At 38.3% G+C, this 24,315-nt stretch overlaps 1 protein-coding gene across 2 annotated transcripts in view; it reads left to right on the top strand.

Annotated features, from left to right (window-relative positions):
* The first annotated feature begins 808 nt into the window (after positions 1–808).
* Positions 809–24,315, top strand: part of SYT14 (synaptotagmin 14) — a 141,486-nt gene continuing 117,979 nt past the window's right edge. For both annotated transcript variants that reach the window (XM_029935340.1, XM_029935339.1), the window contains exons 1-2: positions 809–935; positions 7,663–7,878. In XM_029935340.1, the coding sequence (XP_029791200.1) occupies positions 824–935; positions 7,663–7,878 (328 nt within the window). In that variant the 5' untranslated portion in view covers positions 809–823. The remainder of the gene's footprint in view (positions 936–7,662; positions 7,879–24,315) is intronic.

Below are 24,315 nucleotides of genomic sequence, written 5' to 3'. Positions count from 1 at the left end.
TTTCTCTGGTCTCATAGACCCTGTTCTTCCCCTCTCATAGTCTGTATTACACCACGTTGTAATTGCCTTTGCCATACTATTCATGGAAGACAGAAACTATGTATATTATAATGCCTGGTGTATGGCTGTTAGTCTAAAATATTTGTTGACTGGAATGAATGAGTGGGATAAGGTAGAAAGGAGACTTGGTCATTCCAGGCAAGGGGAAGAGGATGAACAAAGACAAGACGTGAGGTAATGCATAGAGCTGATTTTGAGGCAATGAGTGGAACAATTTGATTGGAGTATAATATTGAAAAGAGAGGCTGGAGCTTTGAATGAAAAATTGAGAAGTCTAGAGTTTATGAAACAAAAATGGGCCATTGAAGCTTTTAGAGATAATACTAATACTAATGATATATGTTCTCATAAATTTGGCTAAGCAATAAACCTATGCATGAGAAATAATTTTTTCTAATTCTTGGGTTAAAATTTTTGTAATGCTCTTAAATGGACTAAATATATAACTGCCTATTTTATAGACTCCTGTATTTTAAGGATGTTCCAACATAATTTATACAGAAACTTTTAGGTTTAAGTAAATACTGTTGAATGAATTGAATAGCTCATTAAAGTATGCAATTTGTTTATTCTTATAAACCTGTGTGAACTATGACAATTAAAGTATATATAATTCAAATAAGGCAGTAATCTAACATGTGTGGGGGTTTCCTCTTATTAGTAGCTTAAAGAAGAACAAATGCTTACAGCTGTGACTTTTTTCTCTCTAGTATCTCCAGAGGCAGTTGGATTTTTGTCAGCTGTTGGGGTGTTTATTATCTTGATGCTGCTCCTTTTTCTCTATATTAATAAGAAGTTCTGTTTTGAAAATGTTGGCGGGTTTCCAGATCTTGGTTCAGGATACAGTACAAGGAAGAACTCACAAGACAAAATTTGTAAGTATCATCACTGCTTCTCTGGTTTGTTCTTTTTATCTGTACCATCCTCTTATTTTATATTTTAGAATATATATGGGAAGGTTGGTTTTAACATTGTAAACTAACATTTGAGCACTTTTTTGTGAGTAAAAAATCTGTTAAGTAAATGATTCGATTATCACTTATCATTGTCAGTTATCATTATATCACTGTCTGTCACTTACTACTGCTAGACACTAGGAGAGATGACGCCTGTAATCTTGTTCTTTCATGGAAAGTGTTCCTTGACGTTAATTTTTAAAATATTATTGTAAGAGTTCTTTATTTGCTGTTTCCAAAGACCGGCTTATTTAAATGATAGCAGACGCAAGTTGAGAATTATAAAAGCGAGGGGTTAATTTAGAGCAGTGTTGCCTCTCTTGTCTGTGTGCTGCGTTGGAGAGAGGTTTTTCTCTTGTAGCTTAAAAAGCAATAGCGTCCTTGTTTATACAACCTATTGGGTACGGAATCAAATCTGTGACTTTTGCCTTAGGAAACTATAGTACTTTGTGTGATTTTGATTTAAGTTTAGTGTTTTCCATACTTCAGTCTTGCTTTTGGATCATTTGTGTGGAATGAACTGGTTTTAGGGCTACCCCTTTGGGCAGCCTCCAAGAATTCCCTGGTTCAGTGTTTCTGGTTTTTGTTTTTTGTGGGTTTTTTGTTTGTTTGTTTGTTTGTTTCGGGCTAATGACCCCTTAACACTCTTAAAGGTTATTGAAGACCCCAAACAGCTTTTGTTTATGTGAGTTGTATCTATTGATGTGATCTATTAGAAGTTAAGACTGAGGAAATTTAAAAATATTCTTATCCGTTTGTTTAAAAAATCAGTAATGCTATTATATACATGTTAAACATAAGTAATATTTTTTAACTTAAAAAACTACATATTTTCTACTCCCCCTCCCCAAATGGTGAGAAGAGCGCCATTGTCTTACATTTTTTTGCAAATCTCTTTAAACGACCGCACAGTAGAAACAGCTGCTATTCTCATGTCTGGCTCTGCAGTCTGTCGTGTAGCCTCCGGAAAACTCCAGTGTTCATTTGTGAGCAAATGAAAGTGATAAAGTTAAATACCCCTTCATTGTTATAAAAATGGCATTTACCTTGAGGATCCCTTGGAAAGGTTTTGGGGACCTTCTTAATTTTTCTGAACCTGCTATTTTTTCACTTACTAAATAAGAATAATAATACCTCCTAGAGTTACTGTGGGATCAAGTAAAATAAAACGTGTAAATCACAACGCCTTGCATCTGGAAGCCACTCAGCAGATGTTCAGCCTCTGCTGACTCCTCTAGTCTAACCTCTGTGCAAATTGTTTAGGTATTTTCCCTCTAATATTTGTGTTAATTTGAAATGATATTGGTAGTTTGTTAGGAATATAGGGTAGATCCCCTTCATAGACCGTTAATAAACTAAAAATCTGTAATAAAAATCCTTTTTATACTTCTTCTTGCAGGTATAGAATAAAAACCAATAGTATTTGAGGGGAAATTATTGTCTTGCTGCTGTTATGATAGCTATGGAGTGGGAAAAAGTGTCATTACATTTAAGCCAAGTGGTTTGATTTTTTTTTTTTGGAAGAGTCTTTGCTTCAACATATTTCTTTCAATGCATAATGCATTTACAAAAAGATTAAATGCCACCATGCAAAATAATAATATTGAGCTCATGAGTACCAACATTTAAGTAAATTTTAAATTCAAATTCCAAAGTGGTTGATATTTTGAGAAGAGAAAATTCCATGCTTGCATCTGTTAGGAATAAGGCATTAGAAAATGGCATTTTTCAAAAATGTCCAGCAGAATCTGCCTTCAGTGTCTTCTCTGGTGGACACAATCAGCAATGCTGTAGAAGACTTGACCGCTGCTGTTGGGGAAGCCAGCTACGCTTTAACTGACTCAGTTGCTGAACAGGTAACCAGCATGATCAGTGGCTTTCGCCCGGAAGGAGAAAGCTCTGCAGTAGCAGAAGCTGCGGCCACTGCTAACCCAGCAAATGCCACGTCACCACAAGTCTCCAAAGACACCAGTTGTCAGAAAACACAGTCCAGTTTAGAGCACAGAGCAAATCAGATCAGTTGTGACAATACTTCAGTTTCACAAAAGCAAGAGCGAGGGAAAAATGAAGAAGGAATATTTAGACATATTAACGATAGGCAACAGACTCTGTCGAAATACCAAGAAAGTGATAATGCTGGTGGTGGTTCTTCTTCGCGAGGCCTCCTGACTGATGGAGGGCTGTCAGTTATCACACAGAATGCCAGGGCTGGATCTGAGCCTCAAGAACTTGAAAGTACTGACAGATATAAGAAAAGTCGAATAGGAATTCCTGATGATGGTAAGAATGATTTAAAGGAGGTAAGGTATCAAGAAATGAAAGAAAGTCATTTAAAGAACACTGAAAAACACATCAAAAGTAAAGGATCCAGAGGGAATGAGTGGTCAGGAAATGAGTGTTCTCCAAAAGATATTTTGGCAAGCAGCAGGCACACAATACAGAAACCCGTCATGAAGGAAGACACACACCCAGCACCATCAGCCCATTCTAGAGATAAGCTACACGGAAAACACAAAGAACAAATAAAGCCAGCAACGTGCTACCAAGTAAGAGGAGACGTAAAAACAAAGAAAAATGAAGCCATTTCTGCCAACAAAGGAACAGCAAAGAGTAAAGATGAAAAATTTTCTAGGATAATACCAGGAAAAGGTGAGGTCTCCTAATGTGGGTTTGAGTGATCAATTTTCTCTTAATTTTTTTAAATTAAGAAAACATCATCCAAATTTCCAAACTTTCCTCTACATGTCTGTTAATCTAATTGAAGGTTTTCCTGGGAGCACCTGGGTGGCTCAGTCAGTTAAGCATCCGACTTTTGATTTTGGCCTAGGTCATGATCTCACAGTTTATGAGTTCAAGCCCTGCATCAGGGTCCACACTGACAGCATAAGCTTGCTTGGAATTTTCTCTCTCTTTCTCTCTCTCACTCTCTCTTCTCTCTCCCTCTCTCTCTCAAAAGAAATAAATATACTTAAAAAAAAAAGGTTTTCCTAAATCCTCTTACTGGGAGACACTTTTAAGGTCATCCATTTTTTTCTTCAGTCATTTATTTTGAAAGCATTCATGTTTTTTGTACATTGATAAGTTAAGTATCGTCCCTGGTCCCTTCATTATTTGGTCACTCTTCAGTGGCCCAAATTTTTCTTAATGTTTCTTTATTATGCAACGGGAAACTCCATAGTTTTTTTAAAAGGTTTTTTTTAAATTTATTTTTTATGTTTTTTAATTTATTTTTGAGAGACAGAGAGAGAGACAGTGCAAGCAGGAGAGGGTCAGAGAGAGAGGGAGACACACAGTCCGAAGCAGGCTCCAGGCTCTGAGGTAGCTGTCAGCACAGAGCCTGATGCAGGGCTCAAACCCACAAACCGTGAGATCATGACCTGAGCCCAGGAGCCGAAGCCAGCCGCTTAACCGACTGAGCCATCCAGGCATCCCCCATAGTTTTTTTTTTAAGTAAGTGTGTTCTTTATTTGGAATCTACTTAATAAATTTTAAAGTTTTATATTTTTGTAATTAACTCATGGGACCTTTATACTGTGTTGGTCTTCAAGTCATTTCCAATAAGAATCTGTATCAAGGATCTTACATTTTTCCTTTAGAGCAGTAGAGTTTCTTTTATTGAATAGCATGCTTCAGGATATGGCTATTCATTTAGCCACATATTTAGGGTTGTATATGACTTCTGTATTTACAATGAGTATATGTGAATAATCTATTATTTTTCATGAGTTCTCTATGTAGAATTAAGATTCCAACTAAGCATTGATAGTTTTCAACTACAAAATTTGTGACCATTCTCAAAACAATGAGCTAACAGTTACTTGGTTTGGTTGCAGAATTGCTCTATACTACTAGTAATTACTTCTGGCACTCCCTTAGTCACTTGATCTGATCACAAGGCCAAAAGTACATTGGCTTTTGCTTAAAAAATATGTATCTGACATTAAAAAAATAAATTTAGACTCTAATAAAACAACAAAGATCTGAGTGGCAGCAGAAATGAGGAAGACTTTGGGTTCTGCTGCAGGACATCAGACGTAATTGGGATCTGCTATTTATCGATTATATGAATAGTCTCTAAGTGATAATAACAGAGGCTGTAGGGAAGCCAGTTTTTGAAAATATGTCCATTTTGGAGTCTATTCTTCTAGCAGTTTTTTGATTGTCATATTCAGTAGTTTTGGGTAGCCTTTGTTTAGTTTTTGTTAGCTTTATTACTTACAGTAGTAGAAATAAGCAGAGAAGTAGAATAGTTTACATATTTTATTCAGAAAATAACAGAATAGACACTAGTAATAAATGCTATACACGTAACAGTATGGAGTTAATTTTGTTTTGATTTGTTTTCATTCAGAAGCATGCGGGTACCTCAAACACCCACGTATCTCTCAGGTATTGTAGATGACAGTCAGTACTAAACTTAAACATATTATGTTCTTCTTCATCTTCTTTTTTTTTTTGAGAGAGAGCGAGACTGTGAGTTGGGGAGAGGAGCGGGGGGGGGGGGGAGAGAGAGAGAATGAGAATCTCTCTTAAAGCAGGCTCCATGTTCAATGCAGAGCCCAGTGCAGAGCTTGATCCCACAACCCTGGGATCATGACCTGAGCTGAAATCAAGACCACCCAGGTGTGCCTAAACCTAAACATATTATGTACTAAAAAACCATTTGAAAATCTTTTGACTCATACATTGCCTCTTCATATAGCCGAATATCAATATTACTAGTACTTGTGTTTGAGGTCCTTTTATAGAACTTATAGGGAATAGAAAAAGAAGGAAGAGTTTCCTTCTCTTTCTCAATACAAGGCTACTTTAGGTAATATTTGGTAGCAGTGAAGTGTGACTGCAGGATTCCTACTTACCCTCCTTAGAGCTCTCCTGCTGCCTAAGAGGCATGGTATCCCACAGGCCCACAAAGTGCTAAAAGCTCTAAACTGGGAGTCAGAATGCCCAGGTTCCAGACCAGATCTGCCATCACCTCACCACCATCTAACAGCATTTTCTACAGTGATGGAAAAGTTCCATATAGTCCATGTAGTAGCCACTCGCCACACGTGGCTACTGAGCACTTGAAATGTGGCTGTGGCACTGGGAAACTGGGTTTTAAATGGTATTATTTTAAATAAAATAGCTGCCTGTGGCTAGTGACTCCATTTTGGGTGGTGCAGAATATGACATTGCCTATAGTTTTACCCGTTCATGGCTTTCTCTTAACTGAAAAGGAGGACTTAGACCAGTGACATCAAAGCTCCCTTACTGGTAACTCTAAACATACCCTATTTCTACCATATTTTAAATTACTTACTCTGAACCTCCCCACTTAAATCTCAAACCTTGATTCCTTTACTACAGATGATCTGAACGGAGTATAAAGAGAAAAATACCTAGACTGATCTAATCAATACTGCCTGCTGTGGTCTCTTTGTCTTTTGAGAATTGTTTTATAATTCTAAGAAGGTTGCATCTTAGTTTAAATGAACCCCAACACAGTGCAGTTTCAAAGTTTTTACTTTAAAAACTGGTAATAACTAGTTTCTTAAAGAATAGTATAAATTTTGTGTGACCTTAAAATTGTATTTGAAATGTAGTTATACTTCAATAAAATTTTCTTGTTATTCTGCCTCTCACAGAAATTCAGTGTCTATCCTTCCACATATTTATGTGCATGTTAACATACATTACATGTATATGTATGTATATGTTGCATGTAGGGGCATGTGTGTGTTTATATTTTTTAAATGAGACATAGGTATGCCTTCTGTTTTACAACCTCTTTCTTCTTAACATGATGTTGTATTTCTTCTTCCCTGTGAGTACTTGTAAGTTCACCTCCTAATTTGTAATGACTGCATAGTGTATCATCGCATAGATTTATCATAATGTACTTAACCAAGGCCCAGGGATGGACACTTAGATTATCTTTTATTTTTGTTTTCTGTTGCTGTTAAACACAGGGCAATGAATTGTCTGAAATATATATCTCTGCTCACCTGTTAAGTATTTTCTTAGGCTGAATTCTTAAAAATAGAATTGGTAAATTCCTAGAAATGAATCAAAGACTGTGCAGATTTAAAAGTTTGATATGTATTGCCAACTTGCTGTCTAGGAGTGTTGTACCAGTGATAATTCTACCCATAGTATATATACATCTGCCCATTTCTCTGTTCTACTCCCAGCACTAGGCATTATCATTTTTGAAAATTTGGACCAAGATGATAACCAGAACGTCTCTTGTGACATGAATTATTTGAATCGGGTCCATGCGTACTGGCAGTACTTCTGAGTTTCTTGGTGTGTTACTGATCCTGTAAAAAAAATTATGTAAGGAGTCAAGCTCTGTTATTTCCTGTAACATGGTTGGAAAATCCCGGCAACAGTATTTTATAATTAGAATATGCAGATTGATCTTTTATCTTTTTCTAATAAAAACATGAAAACCTAAATCTTCGGGCTTCTTAAATGAAAAAGTTATACTTTGCTAAAGCTGAAAATTCAGATTGTGTAGGTACATGTATATTCATGTATATATGGAAGTATGTGACATATATCTGTGCATAGATGTGTGCGTGCATGTGTGTATGTGTAGATTGAATTCACAATACTTCATTGTATTAACATTTTGGTTTGCTCTCCCTGTCACTCCAAATAGATAATTCCTACATGGACAAAGACGAGCATGGCTCATCCTCTGAAAGTGAAGATGAAGCGCTGGGTAAATATCATGAGGCCTTGTCCAGAACACACAATTCCAGACTTCCTTTGGCAGATTCCAGACAAAAGAACTATGCTTGGGAAACCAGACAGAAATACAGTCCTCTGTCTGCGGAGTATGATGGCTACAGCAGTGAGGCATCGATAGATGAAGGTAAGATAGTTGCTTCCTTTATTTTTTTAGATCACACACTGTGATATTGGACTATTTGTGCCTAAAATTCTAGGCATCTGTGGCTGCACGAGAGATGAGATGGCTCACAGAGTCATGTTTCTGTGAATATAATTTATTGAAATTCAGATCTTTGGACTGAAGCCAAAACACAAAACACCTAGAAGCAAAACACCAAGTAATTTAAAGACTGTAGCAGTTCTGTCTCTCTTTCCCCAATGCAAGCATGAGGGAAAAGATGCGAATCTGCTGTTCTCTCACATGGACTCTGTCCCCAGACACCTGTTAGAGGCACTGACAGAGTCTTCAGCATCTCCCAGTGTTGGACGTGATACTGGTGTGTAAATGCACGCTCTTTCACTCACTATGTCCCTAAACAGGAGCCACCTACTTCTTGCACACACCAGAAGTGATGATCTGTTCTGTGCAAGGGGAAAAGGCATCTGAGATGGATTTACTGAGAGCTGGTACTGTGTTATACTTCGGTTTAAGGGTTATTTAAGGAATTTTCGAGGATTATTTTGTCTCTATTTGATTTTTGCCTCATATACTGATGTTGACTTAAAACTCAACCTATGTAAAAGATATACATCCACTCTAACATGTTTCTACGTCTTTCTATAAAGGAAATAAAAGAGGTCTTGCTATTAATTGAAGCATATTTTCACATTCTAGGTAGGTTGCTCACATGCTTGATACAATGTATGACTATTCCTAGAAATTATTATCTTTATATGCAAATATGAAAAAAAGAGCAATACATCTTCGATAACATTTTTATTATTATATCAGACACAAACTGTCCTTAATTTTATAGCTGTGCTTTGTGTTTAAGGGCCTATTACTGTTGATTACTTAAAGTCTTACCCCAGCACATGGAGTTGTCAGAGGAGCGAAAGCATCTTTTGTTTTTTTTTTAACTTTGGTTTAATGCTAATGATTGATATGCCTTATTTTTATTTCTACTAGTACATGATTTATAATAAGAAACTATCAAATACTGAGTGATTACTATACAGAAAGCTCATTATGAGATGCTAGGGAAGAAATAGAAATATTACTTCTACCCTCAAAAATACATTTCTAGTCCTGGAGGAGATAAAACGTGATTATACGGGGCGCTCCGGTGGCTCAGTCAGGTCAGCACCCAACTCCTGATTCCGACCCGGGTCATGGTCTCATGGTGGGTGAGACAAGCCCACATTAGGCTCTGCAGTGACGGCGCCGAGCCTGCTTGGGATTCTCTGTCTCTCACTCGCTCGCTCACTCAAGCTCAAGCTCTTTCTCTTCCTGCCTCCCCGGTTCTCTCTCTTTCTCTCTCAAAATAAGTAAATAAATAAACTTAAAGACCCCCCGAAAACAGGTGCTGACAAAGATAACCGAGTAATGCGAAGCCGTAAAGCCAGTCCCTGACGTGTGCACACCCTCATACCCCATCACATGCATAGTGGAGCTGAAAGAGAATGGGATCTGAACTTGACCCTTGTTCACATTCTGTGTCTTAACATATTAGCTACAAACTTTGGGCAGTATAGTTAATTGTTTTTAGGTTTGTTTCATTGTCTCTGAACTGTGGCTAATACCTTTCTGATAGGGGTGTCATGAACATTAAATGGTATGTGTGGTAGTTTTTAGCACAGTTCTGGCCCCTGTGGTAAGTGACCACTAACTGGTCATTGTAGCTGAGGGTAGTGGAAACAGTGTTGGGGAAGAGAGTGAGCAGTCATGAACGAGCCCTGCGTTTGTCTATGACCCTGGACACTTACCTATCTGCAGCTTCAGTTTAGGATTTTTATTTTTTCCTTCTTGCTGCTTCTTCCCCCTCACTCCCTACACTTCTCTGCTGTCTTGATTGCTTCTGTCCCACAGTCCTGTTATCCTCTCATGGCTCTATCGTCTGGGGGGAAGCCGTGAGGAGAGAGGGCATAACCTCAGTGGCCTTCTCTTCTTGCCCTGACCTCTGCAATTGATGCAACTGTCCTGGAGTCACCTTCTCGTTTCATTTTATCTATATATTTAGGATCTCACGGTCCATGAGTTCAAGCCCTGTGTTGGGCTCTGTGCCGACAGCTCAGAGCCAGAACCTGAATCAGATTCTGTGTCTCCTTCTCTTTCTGCCTCTCCCCTGCTCGCACTCTGGCTCTCTCTTTCTCAAAAATAAACATTAAATAAATAGTGATGAGATCTTCATTGGCAGTGAGTTTGAGGACAGAGTTCATAGATTTAAGAATGGTCTCAATAAATCTTGAATGACTGAATGTATGCAGTGAGTGAAGAATAAAGATTTTTAATTAGTTTAGAGAGCATTAGAGAAGTAAGTTTGTGTGGGAGGAGGTAATTTAGTTTCCGTCATGCTGAATCTGAAGTGCCTGGAATATCCCAGGGGAGATGGGCACACTTATTATTAAAATACTGTCATGGGGATTAGGATGGAGAGATGACTAAGGGATAATGTAAGAAAGCAGTAGACCACTGGAATAGCTTTGTTTTATAGTTTATTACTTATTAAAAAGTCAAAAATCGCTTTGAGCTTTAAGTAGATTCAGTGGAGTGGGGGAAGAAAGGAAAATTTGATTGGAGAGGGATATTTCAGATCCCAAGATCTTAGGTTAAAGCAATTTTAAGTGATAGGAAATTCTGAACGTGCCCACACACAAAGATGCAGAAGTACGTATAGAATTCTAAAAAGTTTTAAGGAAGGGAGTAAAATATCTGTTGGGGAAGGTGTGAGAGTGCTTTAGGTAAAATGGCATTTGGGTTTAACTTTGAAGAATGGGTATAAAGTTGGTGAAACGATAAGGTATTTTAGATAGGGGAACTTCATAAACCCCAAAGTATGAATAAAGTCCACTTGGCTTCAACCTGCATGGATGGCTGGGTGGATGGTTGGATGGATGGACAGATAGGAGTAGGAGAAAAAATGGAAAGAAAGAGGAAATCTAACGCGTGGAGTGTTTCTCAGACTAAAGTTAGGATTTAATTTGTTAGCCTCTGAGAACTCACTGAAAGTTTTTCATAGAAGAACCATGAAATGGGATGTGCCTTAGATTAGCAACAGGAAGACTAGAAAAAGACACCAATTATGGAGGTCCTTGTAGTAGTCTATGTGGAAAATGGTAAATATCCGAATTACAGTAGTGGTCATAGAAATACAAGAGGATGGGAGAGACATAGAGGTAGAAATTGATGAGATTTAGGAGCTGAATGTATTTGGAACAAAAATGGCACTGTTTGCTGGCATTGTGACTAGGAGAACGATTAAGTCATTAACAGTTAGAGGTGGGACATAAGTGGTTTTATATATATGACGTGTGTGTGTGTGTGTGAGAGATGACGCAAGGATATTTAAGCAGTTGGAAATGAGCATGGAGCTTGAAATCAGGAATGAGGTTAGAGAGAGAAAGAGGTGTTTTCAGACGATACATACTAAGAAAATAGAAACCATGTGGAGGGAGAATATGTGGAGAGAAAAGATCAGAGAATCATTTCCTTTCATTAACAGGAGAATTAAGGATGTCACTTAAATAGAGAAGAGAAAGTAAAGGCAATAAAATGGAGAATCAGGAGAATTTTATCTGGAGAGTTTTGAATATTGCATGTAGGCCTGGGAGGATAAGAATTCATACAAGCTGCTTTGTCCAATAGCAAGTGATCAGTAACGTTCAATTAAAGTTTTAGTTGCTTAGAATAGTTAAGTTAAATTGAATCTTTTTAAGGAGAGAATAACTGGTCAGAAAGTATACATTTGCTGTTGTTACTTTCTTATACCCTCTCTCTCCTTTTCAACTGTGGAATCGAGGAAGAGAGGTAGTTGAAGGGGATTGTAACCATAGTGTTCACCTTCTCCCTCCAACTCAACAGTGGAAACTCTCCTCTGGCATATATTTGGGGAAGTGATGGATTTGGTTCTGATATACATTTGAGTCTCCACCAGGTGGTTATTCCTCTGTGTAGCTGACTCAGCAAAAGTACTGCTCACTTCATGGCTGGTCACCTACACGGACTGTTGAGTATAGTTCTCTTGGTAGGATTTAAGGGATAAATGTTTTCCTGTATTACTCTGATCTTTCATTCTGCATATTATTCTGGAAGTTTATAAGGATCAAAGTTAACTGATGTATAGGTTGAGGTAACTAAAGGGAATTCCAGGGTAGAAGGAAACATATTCTTAAATGTACATTTTTTACATGACCTCCTATTACCTCATTAGTGCTGGTAAGAAACCATTAGCCCATTTCCCAACACTGATTAATTCTCATAGTGACACTTCGGAATAGTCAATACTGGAAATATCTGTAAGATTAGAGAGGGGCAAGGAGGGCCTGGGTAGGACTAGGAGAGAAGAGTGTAGAATTTTCTGAGCAGGTAGTTAAGAACTACCATATTGCGCTCCTACTGTGTACTTGACTTTGTTAGTTTCTGTACACACCATACCATTTAATCTTCACTGCAAATCATTGTGGTAGATAGATTATCCCCATTTTATAGAAATGAGAAGAGATTTTAGATCGAGTAAGTAATTTTTAACCTAAGGTCATACGGTAAGTTACAAACAAAAACTATACTTATCAGCTCCACGGCAAAATGAATGTTGTTTTAGCTTCTGTTAGGTCATCCCTGCTACTTTAGTATCTGACCAAAGTCTTTTTCATACATGACTAACCTCTTCAGTCAAGTCCTTTAAAACACAAACTGATACTCTAGAAACAGTAAGAATGTGATGGTGTATTTGTATCACATTTTCTCCTCTAGGTGGCCTTATTAATCTTCCATGGTTTTTGAACTTCCAAAAGGAATGATATCTGTAAGAAATTTTTCCAGGAAAAATAAATATTTAAATAATGTATCCAATTTTCTTTGTTTAAAATTTTAATTTTGTTTTTACTCTGTTGTTAAAATTTAAGGCATTTTCTGATCCTATTTTATTCTTAAAAGGTTTCAGAGTTAAATAATAGACTGTGGATATCTTGTTTAAGAGTTGGTAAGAGGGAGTGGGGAAGGAGAAAGGGGGGTGATGGTCATGGAGAGAGGCACCTGTGGGGAAGGGCACTGGGTGTTATATGGAAACCAACTTGGTAATAAACTATTTAATTAATAAAAAAAAAAGAAAAAAAAGTTGGTAAGATAGACCAACCTCTGAAATTCCATTCATGCTAATTAGTACCTTCCATTTCTATATTAGATAGGAGAAGCCTATTAAGGATGATTTTATATAATTTAATGTAAAATTATTAGAATGTCTCTTATTTATAGCTTTTCATTCTTAGTTCACCATAGAGATTACCAACCTATATTTATATATTGTGGCATAGTTATGTAACTAAAATCATATGTTGTTATTTTGGAGTGAGTTCATTGAAAATGCTACTTAAAATAATTTCCACCAACACTTATTTCTTAGGGTATGTGGCTCATATATATATACATACACCTGTCATTCTCTTTCTTATGGCTACTTCACAAGCTTCATGCTATTAACTTTGATGTTATCTTAAAAGTAGGAGCATTAAAACATATTGATTTGTTCATCTTATTTAAATGTTACTTTTTAAATAATTTATACTTAATATATTATTTATACTTTAAGTCCATTTTAACTGCTTTATAAATATTATTCTATTAATGTTTACAATTTCTTTGTGAAGAAGACAAGACAAAAAAATTCTGTCTGTATTTTCCAGATGCCTTTGTCATACAAATGTTTACTGTCTTAAAACAGTGAAAATTACATATATTACATGGATTGTTTGGACTTTGGGTAAACCTTTTTCTTTGATTTCAAATTTTTATTCACATTTTTCCAGTGAAGAATTGTGTGTGTGTGTGCGCGCGCTCGTGCACGCGCATGTGCGCATAGCTTTAAATATGGCCAATTTGAGGAGAAACTGATCTTAACGACTTCCTCTGCATCCTTATGTTTTGGAGATCTTTTTATGTAATGAGATCAGTTGCTTGCAGTAGCGTAGAATTCTTTTATAGGGCTACTTTCTGCAGACTGCCTCTGACCTGAGATGTCTTTGTGCAGTTCAGATAAAGGGACACCCTGCCGTGTGGGTGAGTTAGAAAAAGGTATCACCTGTGAATAGGGACGACATCATGATCAGATAGCACCTGTGTAAGAAGAAAAAGGCATCTCTTCCTCCAATTGTAAGATTTGGCAAACCCAATACAGGCTACATTTCAGCACCCCTCTCCATTAGGTAACTGTTTGCAGTGCACAGACTGTACAACCATACACAGGGCCCTGAGCACCTGAGTTTATACATTTCCAATCTTAAAATAAGTTGGTGAAGTTTCTCTGTTTTCCATGATGAATCTATATTGATTCCTCACATTTCTTTTTTTTTTTTTTTTCTTTATCTGAGATACTTGTCTGGTGCTAGGTAGCTAGAATGATAGAAATTAAATGGTAGTCATTTAAGATAGCCTTGATTGGTTATAAAACTGAAACCCAGAGACATGTGATTTTACTAAGATCATAACATTCACAGGTGGTAAAACTGAAGCTGTAAGTGTTCGTAACCAGAGAACAGGCTGATGCTTTTAAGAGAGAGAGCACAAGTGGGGAAGGGACAGAGAGAGACACACAGAATCTGAAGCAGGCTACAGGCTCTAAGCTGTTAGCATATAGCCTGACGTGGGGCTCAAACCCACGCACTGTGAGATTATGACCTGAGCTGAAGTTGGATGGTCAAACAACTGAGCCACCCAGGTGCCCCAACAGGTCAGTGCTTTTAAAAAGAATTATTCAGGGATGCTTGGGTAGCTCATTCGGTTAAGCATGACTTCGGCTCAGGTCATGATCTCACAGTTGGTGGGTTCGAGCCCTGCATTGGGCTCTGTGCTGACAGCTCAGAGCCTGGAGCCTGTCTTCGGATTCTGTGTCTCCCTCTCTCTCTCTGACCCTCCCCTGCTCACCTCTCTCTCTCCCAAAAATAAATAAAACATTTAAAAAAATGATTATTCAGACAAAAGATGACAATACAGAAAAGGGAAGTAGACTCCTAAATATAAAGAACAAACTGGTGGTTACCAGAGGGGAAGTGGGCAGGGCGATGGATGAAATAGGTGAAGGGGACAAAGAAGTACAGATTTCCAGTTATAAAATAAGTAAGTCACAGGGATGAAAAGTACAACATAGGGAATATAGTCAATAATAATTGTAATAACTTCGTGTGGTGACACATGGTAACCACACTTACGGTGGTAAGCATTTCATAGGGAGTATAATTGTCAAATCACTGCATTGTACACCTGAGACAGTATAAAGTTATGTATCAACTATACTTCAATTAAAAATAGATTTTAAAAAAAGGACTATTCAGTATCCAAGTAAATAGATAAGAGATGCACTATGAATTGAATACAGGCCATGTCTCTTGCAAAGGGTTGAAGTATGTCTGATAAGAAGAGGAATAATGCTAATTATCTGGCATTTATGTAGACTTGACTCTTTATCTACAGGTTTCTGTTAGCAAAGTCTATAGGAAGTCAGACTCAGTTACATTTAGGGAGCATGACAGTCACAAATGGACTGACAATAATCTTATTAGCTGAGGGCAGCAGTGGGTGGTTTAAATTGACTGGAATATCGGTATTCACTGTAAATTCAAGTTTGCCAGTGAAGCAGATCTCATAGGAAACTATCCCTAATGAGGGAGGCGCGCTTCTGTTGGTCCTCCGGCATGTGAGATACTCTCCTTAAGGAGGTATGATAGGAACTTGAAGCTACTTCTAAAAACTGTGCCTACCATGCCTATCAAGTCTAGAGCCTGAGGAAAACTGTCACTGCTTTAGGGCGCGGTGGAGTTCTGGGGGACAGAACGGTGGGTGTGTTAAGTCCTCAGGCCAGAGGGATGTTGATTAAAGGTGGCTGCTGTTAAGTGTATTTTTACTGTCCTTCAGGCACTGCTAAAGTCTTTTTGTGAAACATTTCATTTTATCCTCACAGAAAATTTTCATTTTATTTTTAAAAATTTTTTAATATTTAGAGGAGAGGGAGGAACAGAGAGATAAAGAGAGACAGAGGATCCAAAGCAGGCTCTGCACTGACAGCAGAGAGCCCGATGCACCTGATGTGGGACTCAAACTCAAGAACTGTGATATCATGACCTGGGCTGAAATCAGATGCTTAACCGACTGAGCCACCCAGGTGCTCCTCATTTTATTATTTATTTATCTGATTAATTAGTATCCCAACTTTGAAAAAAAAACCCAGTAGCTTAGAGAGATACATTAGCGTGCCCAAGTTCACGGTTTACAGCCACTCTAACGGCTGGGGTGCAAATACACGTTCAGTTGATTCCCGAGCTTAGGTCCTTGACCAGTATAATTAATATACAATGTTAGGTACTCTTCCACCTACTACAAGGATAAAGAAGCTATTTTTTTTCTTCCAAAAACAACATCTCATTGTTCTCAGAGAACTTTGTGAAGGCATTACCTCTGGGAAAAGGGAAAACCATATAACTGGGAAGGATCCAGGGTTTTGGTCTCGGACTCGGAGATGAAACACTTATTATGCCTGTTATATTTAACAAAATACTTGGGCAGACCTTCTGCAAGCTGTACAGAGCAGAAGCCACTAGAGTTTATGTGCAGACTTCTTATCCGCAAAACCCAGTACAGAAAGCCTGGGGGGAAATGAGTGACTTGTCACTTTACCTCTAGCCTTATTCTAAGAAGAGCCAGCAGGGGTTTATTGAGATACTACAAAACTTTTCCATGGTGGACTCTTGTTAGAATTCTCTTAGATAAGAGGAGAGATTTTAGGAGTTGGTTCCCATGGGAAGTATTCCATGTAGGATACAGGAATCTAAAACTAGCATCCTGTCCCCTTGAGACAAGATCATATCAAGAATATACCACAGCAAGGGGCACCTGGGTGGCTCAGTCAGTTACGTGACCGACTTTGGCTCAGGTCATGATCCCACGGTTTGTGGGTTCGAACCCCACATTGGGCTCTGTGCTGACAGCTCGGAACCTGGAGTCTACTTTGGAATCTGTATCTCCCTCTCTCTCTGTCCCTCCCCCACTCATTCTCTGTTTCTGTCTGTCTCAATAATAAGTAAACATTAAGAAAAATTGGGAAAAAAAAAAGGATACAACAGCAAGAGCAAAAGCTTTCATGTCTCAGCAGAAATCTTAACTGTTAGGGGCGCCTGGGTGGCTCAGTCTGTTGAGCGTCTGACTCTTGATTTCTGCTAAGTTCATAAGCTCATTGTTTGTGGGTTCAAGCCCCATATTGAACCCTGTGCAGAGCCTGCTTGGGAATCTCTGTCTGTGTCTCTCTCTCTTTCTTTCTCTATCTCTGCCCCTCCCCTGCTCATGCTCTCCCTCTTTCTCTCTCAAAATAAATAAATAAACATTTTTTAAAAAGTCTTAACTGTAGACATTTGCTTTAGAGTACATTATGGGAGATTGAAGAAGCCTCATCAAATATTTTAAGTCTTTGTATCAGTCTCAGCAGTAATTAAAGATACCACCATCAATATGACACTCAAGTAGAGTCAGGGTGCAGTACAAAGGCAGCTGTTGTAAATATAGGCATCTCTAGCAGGCATAAAGTAGTCAGCCTTACATGGTGATGGGCTAGTAGGAACATCAGTAGTCAGTACACAGAAGTCAGTGGCATCCACTCATGTATCATGTACAACTCAGAATCAAACACTATTCATACTTCAGTATTTTTTCCCAGAATTTTTTATGGCTACAACTTAAAACAGTGTATATAGGAATAAATGAATACATGTCCCTTCAAAACTTTAACCTGTTAGAAAGTTAAATATTTCCTCATCTTGGTCCCTCCCCCTCCCAGAGGGAAGCACTATTACAAGGTTGGTATATGCCCTTCCACCCTTTGTTTTTATGCTTTACAAGCACGCAAGCTGCTTATAGAGAGAATCGATTTGTGTGCTTTTAAGCACAACCTGAGAGACTACTGCATACTGAGAATGAACTGAGGGCTGAAGGGGAAGGGGGAGGGGAAAGAGGTGGTGGTGACGGAGGAGGGCCCTTGTGGGGAAGAGCACGGGGTGCTGTATGGAAACCAATTTGACAATAAACTATTTAAAAATAAAAAAATAAAAATAAATAAACTTACATAAATGGTTTTATCATGAGCTCATTAAAGATATAATGTTCTTTTTTTCTTGGAAGAAGGAGTAAAGTAGACAGTAAATGAAAGCAAGTCAAGAAATATCAGTTAACAGGGGCGCCTGGGTGGCTCAGTCGGTTAAGCCTCCGGCTTCGGCTCAGGTCATGATCTCACAGTTCGTGGGCTTGAGCCCCGCATCAGGCTCTGTGCTGACAGCTAGCTCAGAGCCTGGAGCCTGCTTCGGATTTTGTGTCTCCCTCTCTCTCTGCCCCTCTCCTGCTCATGCTGTCTCTCTCTGTCTCTCAAAAATTAAAAAAATAAATCAGTTAACAGAACAGGCCAAATAAATTAAAATCTTTCTTCATTAGTTTCTCAGCTTCTTAAGACCAGGGACTGAATCTTCTACCTCTTTCTTGCTATTCCCTCATGCATAACATAATCTGATTAAATCCATTAAGTAATTTTCTTGGGTGGATTTATATCTTAGAGAGATAATTGTTCTAAATTAATTAACCTGCAGTTTGTGGACCAGTAGGCAGATTCTTTTCTGTTAGAAGTTTCTAAATTAACACTTGTTGTCTTTCCTTAAAAAAAAGTTGGAAAGGAAAATGTAATTGAAGTGTTAAAACATGAAATACTAATCGTTTATTTTTAAGTTCATTTACTTCTTTTTTGAGAGAAAGAGAGAATGAGCGGGCGAGGGGCAGTGAGAAAGGTGGACAGAGGATCTGAAGCAGGCTCTGTGCTGACAGCTGAGATCCCGATACAGGGCTCAGACTCACAAACCATGAGATCGTGACGTGAGCTGAAGCCGAACACTTAACCGACTGAGCCACCCAGGCGCCCCGTAGTTGTTTATTTATGATGCTAACTTCGCATAGATTCTTCTTTCACATTTTTCATAAGTGATACGCACTTTGTACTGATCAATAAAAAATTTATCACTGAGAAAAAGAATATAAATACTTCTAAACGAATACTGGAACTGAAGAATGCATCGATGCTGTTGGTTTCTTATTAAAAGCTTCATTATTAAGACGATCATTAGAAATGGGTTAGTTTCTTTGTATTGTTTTTCAAGTTTGTTCTACCATGTTTCCCCGCTCTGTGCGTTGTATGCAATATAGACTTAACTGTTTGTACTAAGTTTATTTACATATTCTCTAAAGTTGTTCAGAACACTCCTGAAATGTTAACACTTGTTTTTAAAGGAGTTTGTTTGAAGCTGAACCTCAGTATGAGGTGATCTCCCTCAAATATTTTTTATTTCCAGTTTTTGCTGTAACACAAGGTAGAATAAGAGTTAAGAAAGGAAAAGAAAGAAGCAATGAGAAAGAATGAAATCTGGCAATTTGTAGCAAAGTGGATGGACCTCGAGGGTGTCATGCTAAGCAAAATAAGTCAGGCGGAGAACGACAGATACCATATGTTTGCACTCATAGGTCTAACAGCAGAACAGGAGAAATGTAATGGAGGACCATGGGGAGAGGAAGGGGGAAAGAGAGTTGGGGAGAGAGGGACACACACCATGAGAGAGTATTGAATACTGAAAACGAACCGACGACTGAAGGGGGTGGCGGTCATGGAGGGGGCCACTTGTGGGGAGAAGCACTCGGTGTTATATGGAAACAAATTTGACAATAAACTATACAAATTAAAAAAAAGAAAGAAAGAAGACAGTTCTGACCATGAAAGCGTGAACTAAATTGTTTACCTGATAGTATCAGAAGAACATATCCTGTCTTCCTCATGTTTGGGCAGATGTGAATCACAGTTTGAGTTTTGAGAAGCAAAGGGAAAGGAGGCCTGAACAGATGTAAACTTTTATTGGGCAATGGGGGTGGGGTCAGTGAAGTTGAATTAGAGATACGGTGACACAGGTTCTGCATCCTGGCATGTCGACGCTCTTCCTGCTTCCTTCATGTTGGATAGCTACTGAGCTGTGTCAAAGAGAGAAGTAACAATTAACAGCTTTTGAAAAAATGTAATTGAGGTTTTATTTTAATTTTATGATTTATTTAATGTTTATTTTATTTCAGAGAGAGAGAGAAAGAGAAAGCAAGCAGGGAAGGGGCACAGAGAGAGGTAGATATAGAATCCGGAGCAGGCTCCAGGCTCTGAGCTGTCCGCACAGAGCCCACACCAGGCTTCCACTTACGAACCATGAGATCATGATCTGAACAGAAGTCAGATGCTTATCCAAGTGAGCCACCCAGGCGCCCCTCTACTTTAATTTCAAGATTCTGAAAAATCTCTCATCTAAGCAATCTTGGTGTGGGGCTCTCATTTTGAGATTTCCTGCGTATGAGAAAAAAAAAATGACTCTCTAATGAATGAGTCAAAAATTACCTTTGGAAGCTGAGAGGTATTTTGATGCTTTGGCATGTATCTCTTACCTTTTGCCTGATATGTACTCATAAAGATGAATATTTTCGTAGAAATTTTTGTTATATTTAAGTCTTTGCGGTATTCAACAATACCATCAACTAAAACTGACCTTAGTTATTTAAAGTCTAGACAGTTATGAAGTCCTATGCCTTTTACAATTTTCACAATGCTTTTACTCATCGTGCCTTGTTTTAGTAGTTAAGGGGAAAACATATTAAGGGATTTTGGTCACTGGTAACTTGGGAAATGCCTCTAAGTATAAATGTAATTAAGCATCAGCAATCTAGAGGAAAATATTTACAAACTTTTGTAATCCTTTAAAAACTTTCATAATGAATAGCTTTTTTAAGATGATGGGTTAAAATGTTTTTGAAGTTTGCAAATCTTTATTTTTACTACATTGGTAACACGTTACTTACAGTTCCATAAGTAACATTAGCTGTAATATAATGAAGGATTATAGAGTAGACTCTACTGCAGGCACTTTGCATAAATTAATTCTTTTAATCTTCACAATTACCCTAAGACACAGGTGTTGTTGGTGTCCTTATTGTCCAGAGAGGACACTGAGGGACCGTAGGGGAACGTAACTTGTCTAGGGTAACGTAGCAAGTATGTGAGAGGGCCAGGATTCAGACGCAGTCACTGTCCCAGAGCCAACGCCCTGAGGCTCTCCGATACAGTACCTCGGACAGTGTCATGTGGGAAAAATCTGTCTTTTTATGCAAGTTTTACACCTAAATAAATTCTTTGTTGCTGTTTTTAATGTGTAAGTAATACATGTTCATTATAGGAAAGTCAGAAATCACAGATGACAAAAAGAATAATTACTCATATTCTCATCACGAGAATACAATTGCTTCTATTTTTGTATCCTTTTATAGACATTTTTATTTGCATATGTATTTTTAAATCAAAATGGATTTCTTACATGGTGTTGTAATCTGCTTTTGTTCCACCCAAAAATATAGCTGGGTGTTTTTTTTTTTGCCAATGTATATACTTCTACAACATCACATATACAAATTGTACAGCGTATTATTACATAGTGTACCATATTTATTTAGCAGTTTTTAGTTGCTGATATTTAGTCTGTTTCTCCTTTTTCCTGTGGATAAAGTTATTCTTAATAATTTCTTAAAATGACTTCTTTTCCACCATGTTCTCTGGCATTTTCTGTTTCTATTTCAAGATTCTGCCTTGAATCTCACCGGTCAAAGGAGCTCTTTTCTTTTCTTTTTTTTTAAATGTCTTTATTTTATTTTGAGAGATGGAGCAGAGAGCAAGCAGGGGAGGGGCAGAGAGAGAGAGGGAGACACAGAATCTGAGCAGGCTCCAGGCTCTGAGCTGTCAGCACAGAGCCCAACGCGGGGCTCAAACCCACAAACTGTGAGGTCATGACCTGAGCCGAAGTCGGCTGCTTAACCAGCTGAGCCACTCAGGCGCCCCAAAGGAGCTCTTCTCCTTTGTGCTTATGTTTTTAATAAGAAGTCTGGATATGATTTGTGCATGTTTATGTTTTGTGTTATGTTATAAGTAACTCAGGGTGCTGCACCTATGAGAACACTGTATGGACTCAGGTGATTTTAAATCCTTAAGTGGCATGAAGATATAAACTAATACACGAACAAAGAGTAAATAATTTGAATGTATTTATTTGTTACCTAGCTAAATTAAAATTTATTTATGATACAACTAGTTACCAAAGGGTATAAGTTGTAGGAAAAACTTATCAAATTATTCTTGTGATTTCAGAATCATTTAATTATTTTTAGAAGTTGTCGCTGTGATCTTTTCAAACTCACTATTTCAAACTCGTCTGGTTATTTTTCCCTTCAATTTGTAGTCATTAGTTGACTTATAGTGACAATGACTAGAGACTTTCTCAAATGGTGATGATACTGTTTATGGTACAGAATCCTTTATCAGCTTCTGCCGAACTGAACAATTACATGAAAATGTTTCATAAACAGCAATACTGCCAGGTATTGCCATATATTCACGATCTCTACTAACATCAAATGCAAACAGATAATTGGAATTTCATGTTTAATAAGGTTAGACATAATCCATCAGGACAGAGGAAAGAGAAAGAGAAAAAAGTGGTGAACCTGGACTCTGCTGTGGAGCTGCCTAGGTTTGAATCCTGAGTCTGCTAAATGGACATGATAATAAATATAATACCAAAATGAGCTACTATTTATTTATATAACAGTGCCATTCACTGAACAAACAGTAGGTAAGGTTAACTCTCATTTTTATTGATAAATTGATTATGCTGATGTTAGCTGGACATTCAGTGAGTTTGTGAAACCCCGAAGAGTATTAAAAAGGGGTTCTCGGGGCATCTGGGTGACTAAGGCGGTTAAGCGTTCTACTTCGGATCTCACAGCTTGTGAGTTCAAGCCCTGCATCGGGCTCTGTGCTGACAGCTCAGAGCCTGGAGACAGCTTCGGTTTCTGGTCTCCCTCTCTCTGACCCTCCCCTGCTCACACTTTGTTTCTCTCTCTCTCTCTCTCTCTCTCTCTCTCTCTCTCTCTCTCAAAAATAAACAAACATTAAAAAAAAATAAAAACGGTTTCTCTATCTAGGGCATCTTTCCAGCCTTAAATCACCAGGCTTCCATGATCTCCATGCTGTTACGGGAGTGCTTGCAGTATGGGGGTAACAGAAAGAAGTCTAGCATAGATTCCTAGAGCTTTGGTTGAACACTGAGGATAGTATGAGAATGAGGAGGACAGGAGTGCCTGGGTGGCTCAGTCAGTTTCGTGTCCAACTCTTGATTTCGGCTCAGGTCATGGTCTTATGGTTCGTGAGTTCAAGCCCCACATCAGGCTCTGCACTGACAGTGTGGAGCGCGCCTGGGATCCTCTGTCTCCTTCTCTCTCTACCCCTCCCCCACTCATGCTCCCTTACTCTGTCTCCCTCTCTCTGTCTCTCAAAAATCAATCAACACTTTTTTTAAAAAAAGGAATGGGGCCGGAATAAGGATTTTATGGACATATTCAGACAACTTTCAGATGTCTACTTAAAATAACACACTGATGGTTCACTGGATGAATCTAATTAGGGGAAAAGTCCAGGCTAGAAATATGAATTTGGGAATTATTATTGTATATAGATGGCATTTTAAGCCTGGGATTCTATATTAGTAATACCTGTTTATTATACTAATTATATTGCAATCAAATCTGCCTGACAGACCATTCCAGATTTTTTATTAGGATAGTATTGACAAAGTAAATTTTAGGCATGTGGACATGTAGTATGTTTTTTTTTTTTAAATCTTAAGCTCTTTTTTTTTTTTTAAACACAAATACAATTTATTGAAAAGACACGTGTTAGTTGATAGATTTGGCAGGAGTGCTGGGAAACCAAGCCGAGAAAACAGATAAGGGTGGATACATAGCCAGGTCACACCCAAAACTAAGCTACAGAACTAGTCAAGTAAGGACGCTACCAACTCCCCTGATCACCAGGATCCACGACTGTACTCCTTCTTACATTGCCAGAATGGGATTGAGGCTTCTACCATGGACACCAAGGCTGCTCATGTCTCTGCGATCTCTCACAACTGGGGGTCAGCAAAGCCATTGGCACCATACTGGGGATAAATCCTCTTCTGTCCATGCTTCTTTGAGTCACTAGCCTCTCACTGGAGTCTGGAAGCAGGTGCATCTAATTTGCCCATGCATCTGCGTTCCAGCTACAAAGAAGGCTGGAACAAGTATCTACTTTAAGCAGTCCATCATGGGGAGTGGGCTCTATCCTCTACTATCACTTATATTTTGGGAAATTAACCAGATAACGCATTGGTCCATCTGTAGCACAGCCGAAAAGACTTTGACGAATGTTTTCTTTATATATGGAGTGTGTGTCTCTGCCTGGCTTACTTCGCTCAGCATGACACCCTCAAGGTCCATCCACTTTCCTAC

Source organism: Suricata suricatta, chromosome 3 (assembly GCF_006229205.1).
Source record: "Suricata suricatta isolate VVHF042 chromosome 3, meerkat_22Aug2017_6uvM2_HiC, whole genome shotgun sequence".
NCBI classification, from domain to species: Eukaryota; Metazoa; Chordata; class Mammalia; order Carnivora; family Herpestidae; genus Suricata; species Suricata suricatta.
The sequence above is the reverse complement of the archived record's forward strand: the minus strand, read 5'-3'. Positions and strand labels throughout refer to the sequence as shown.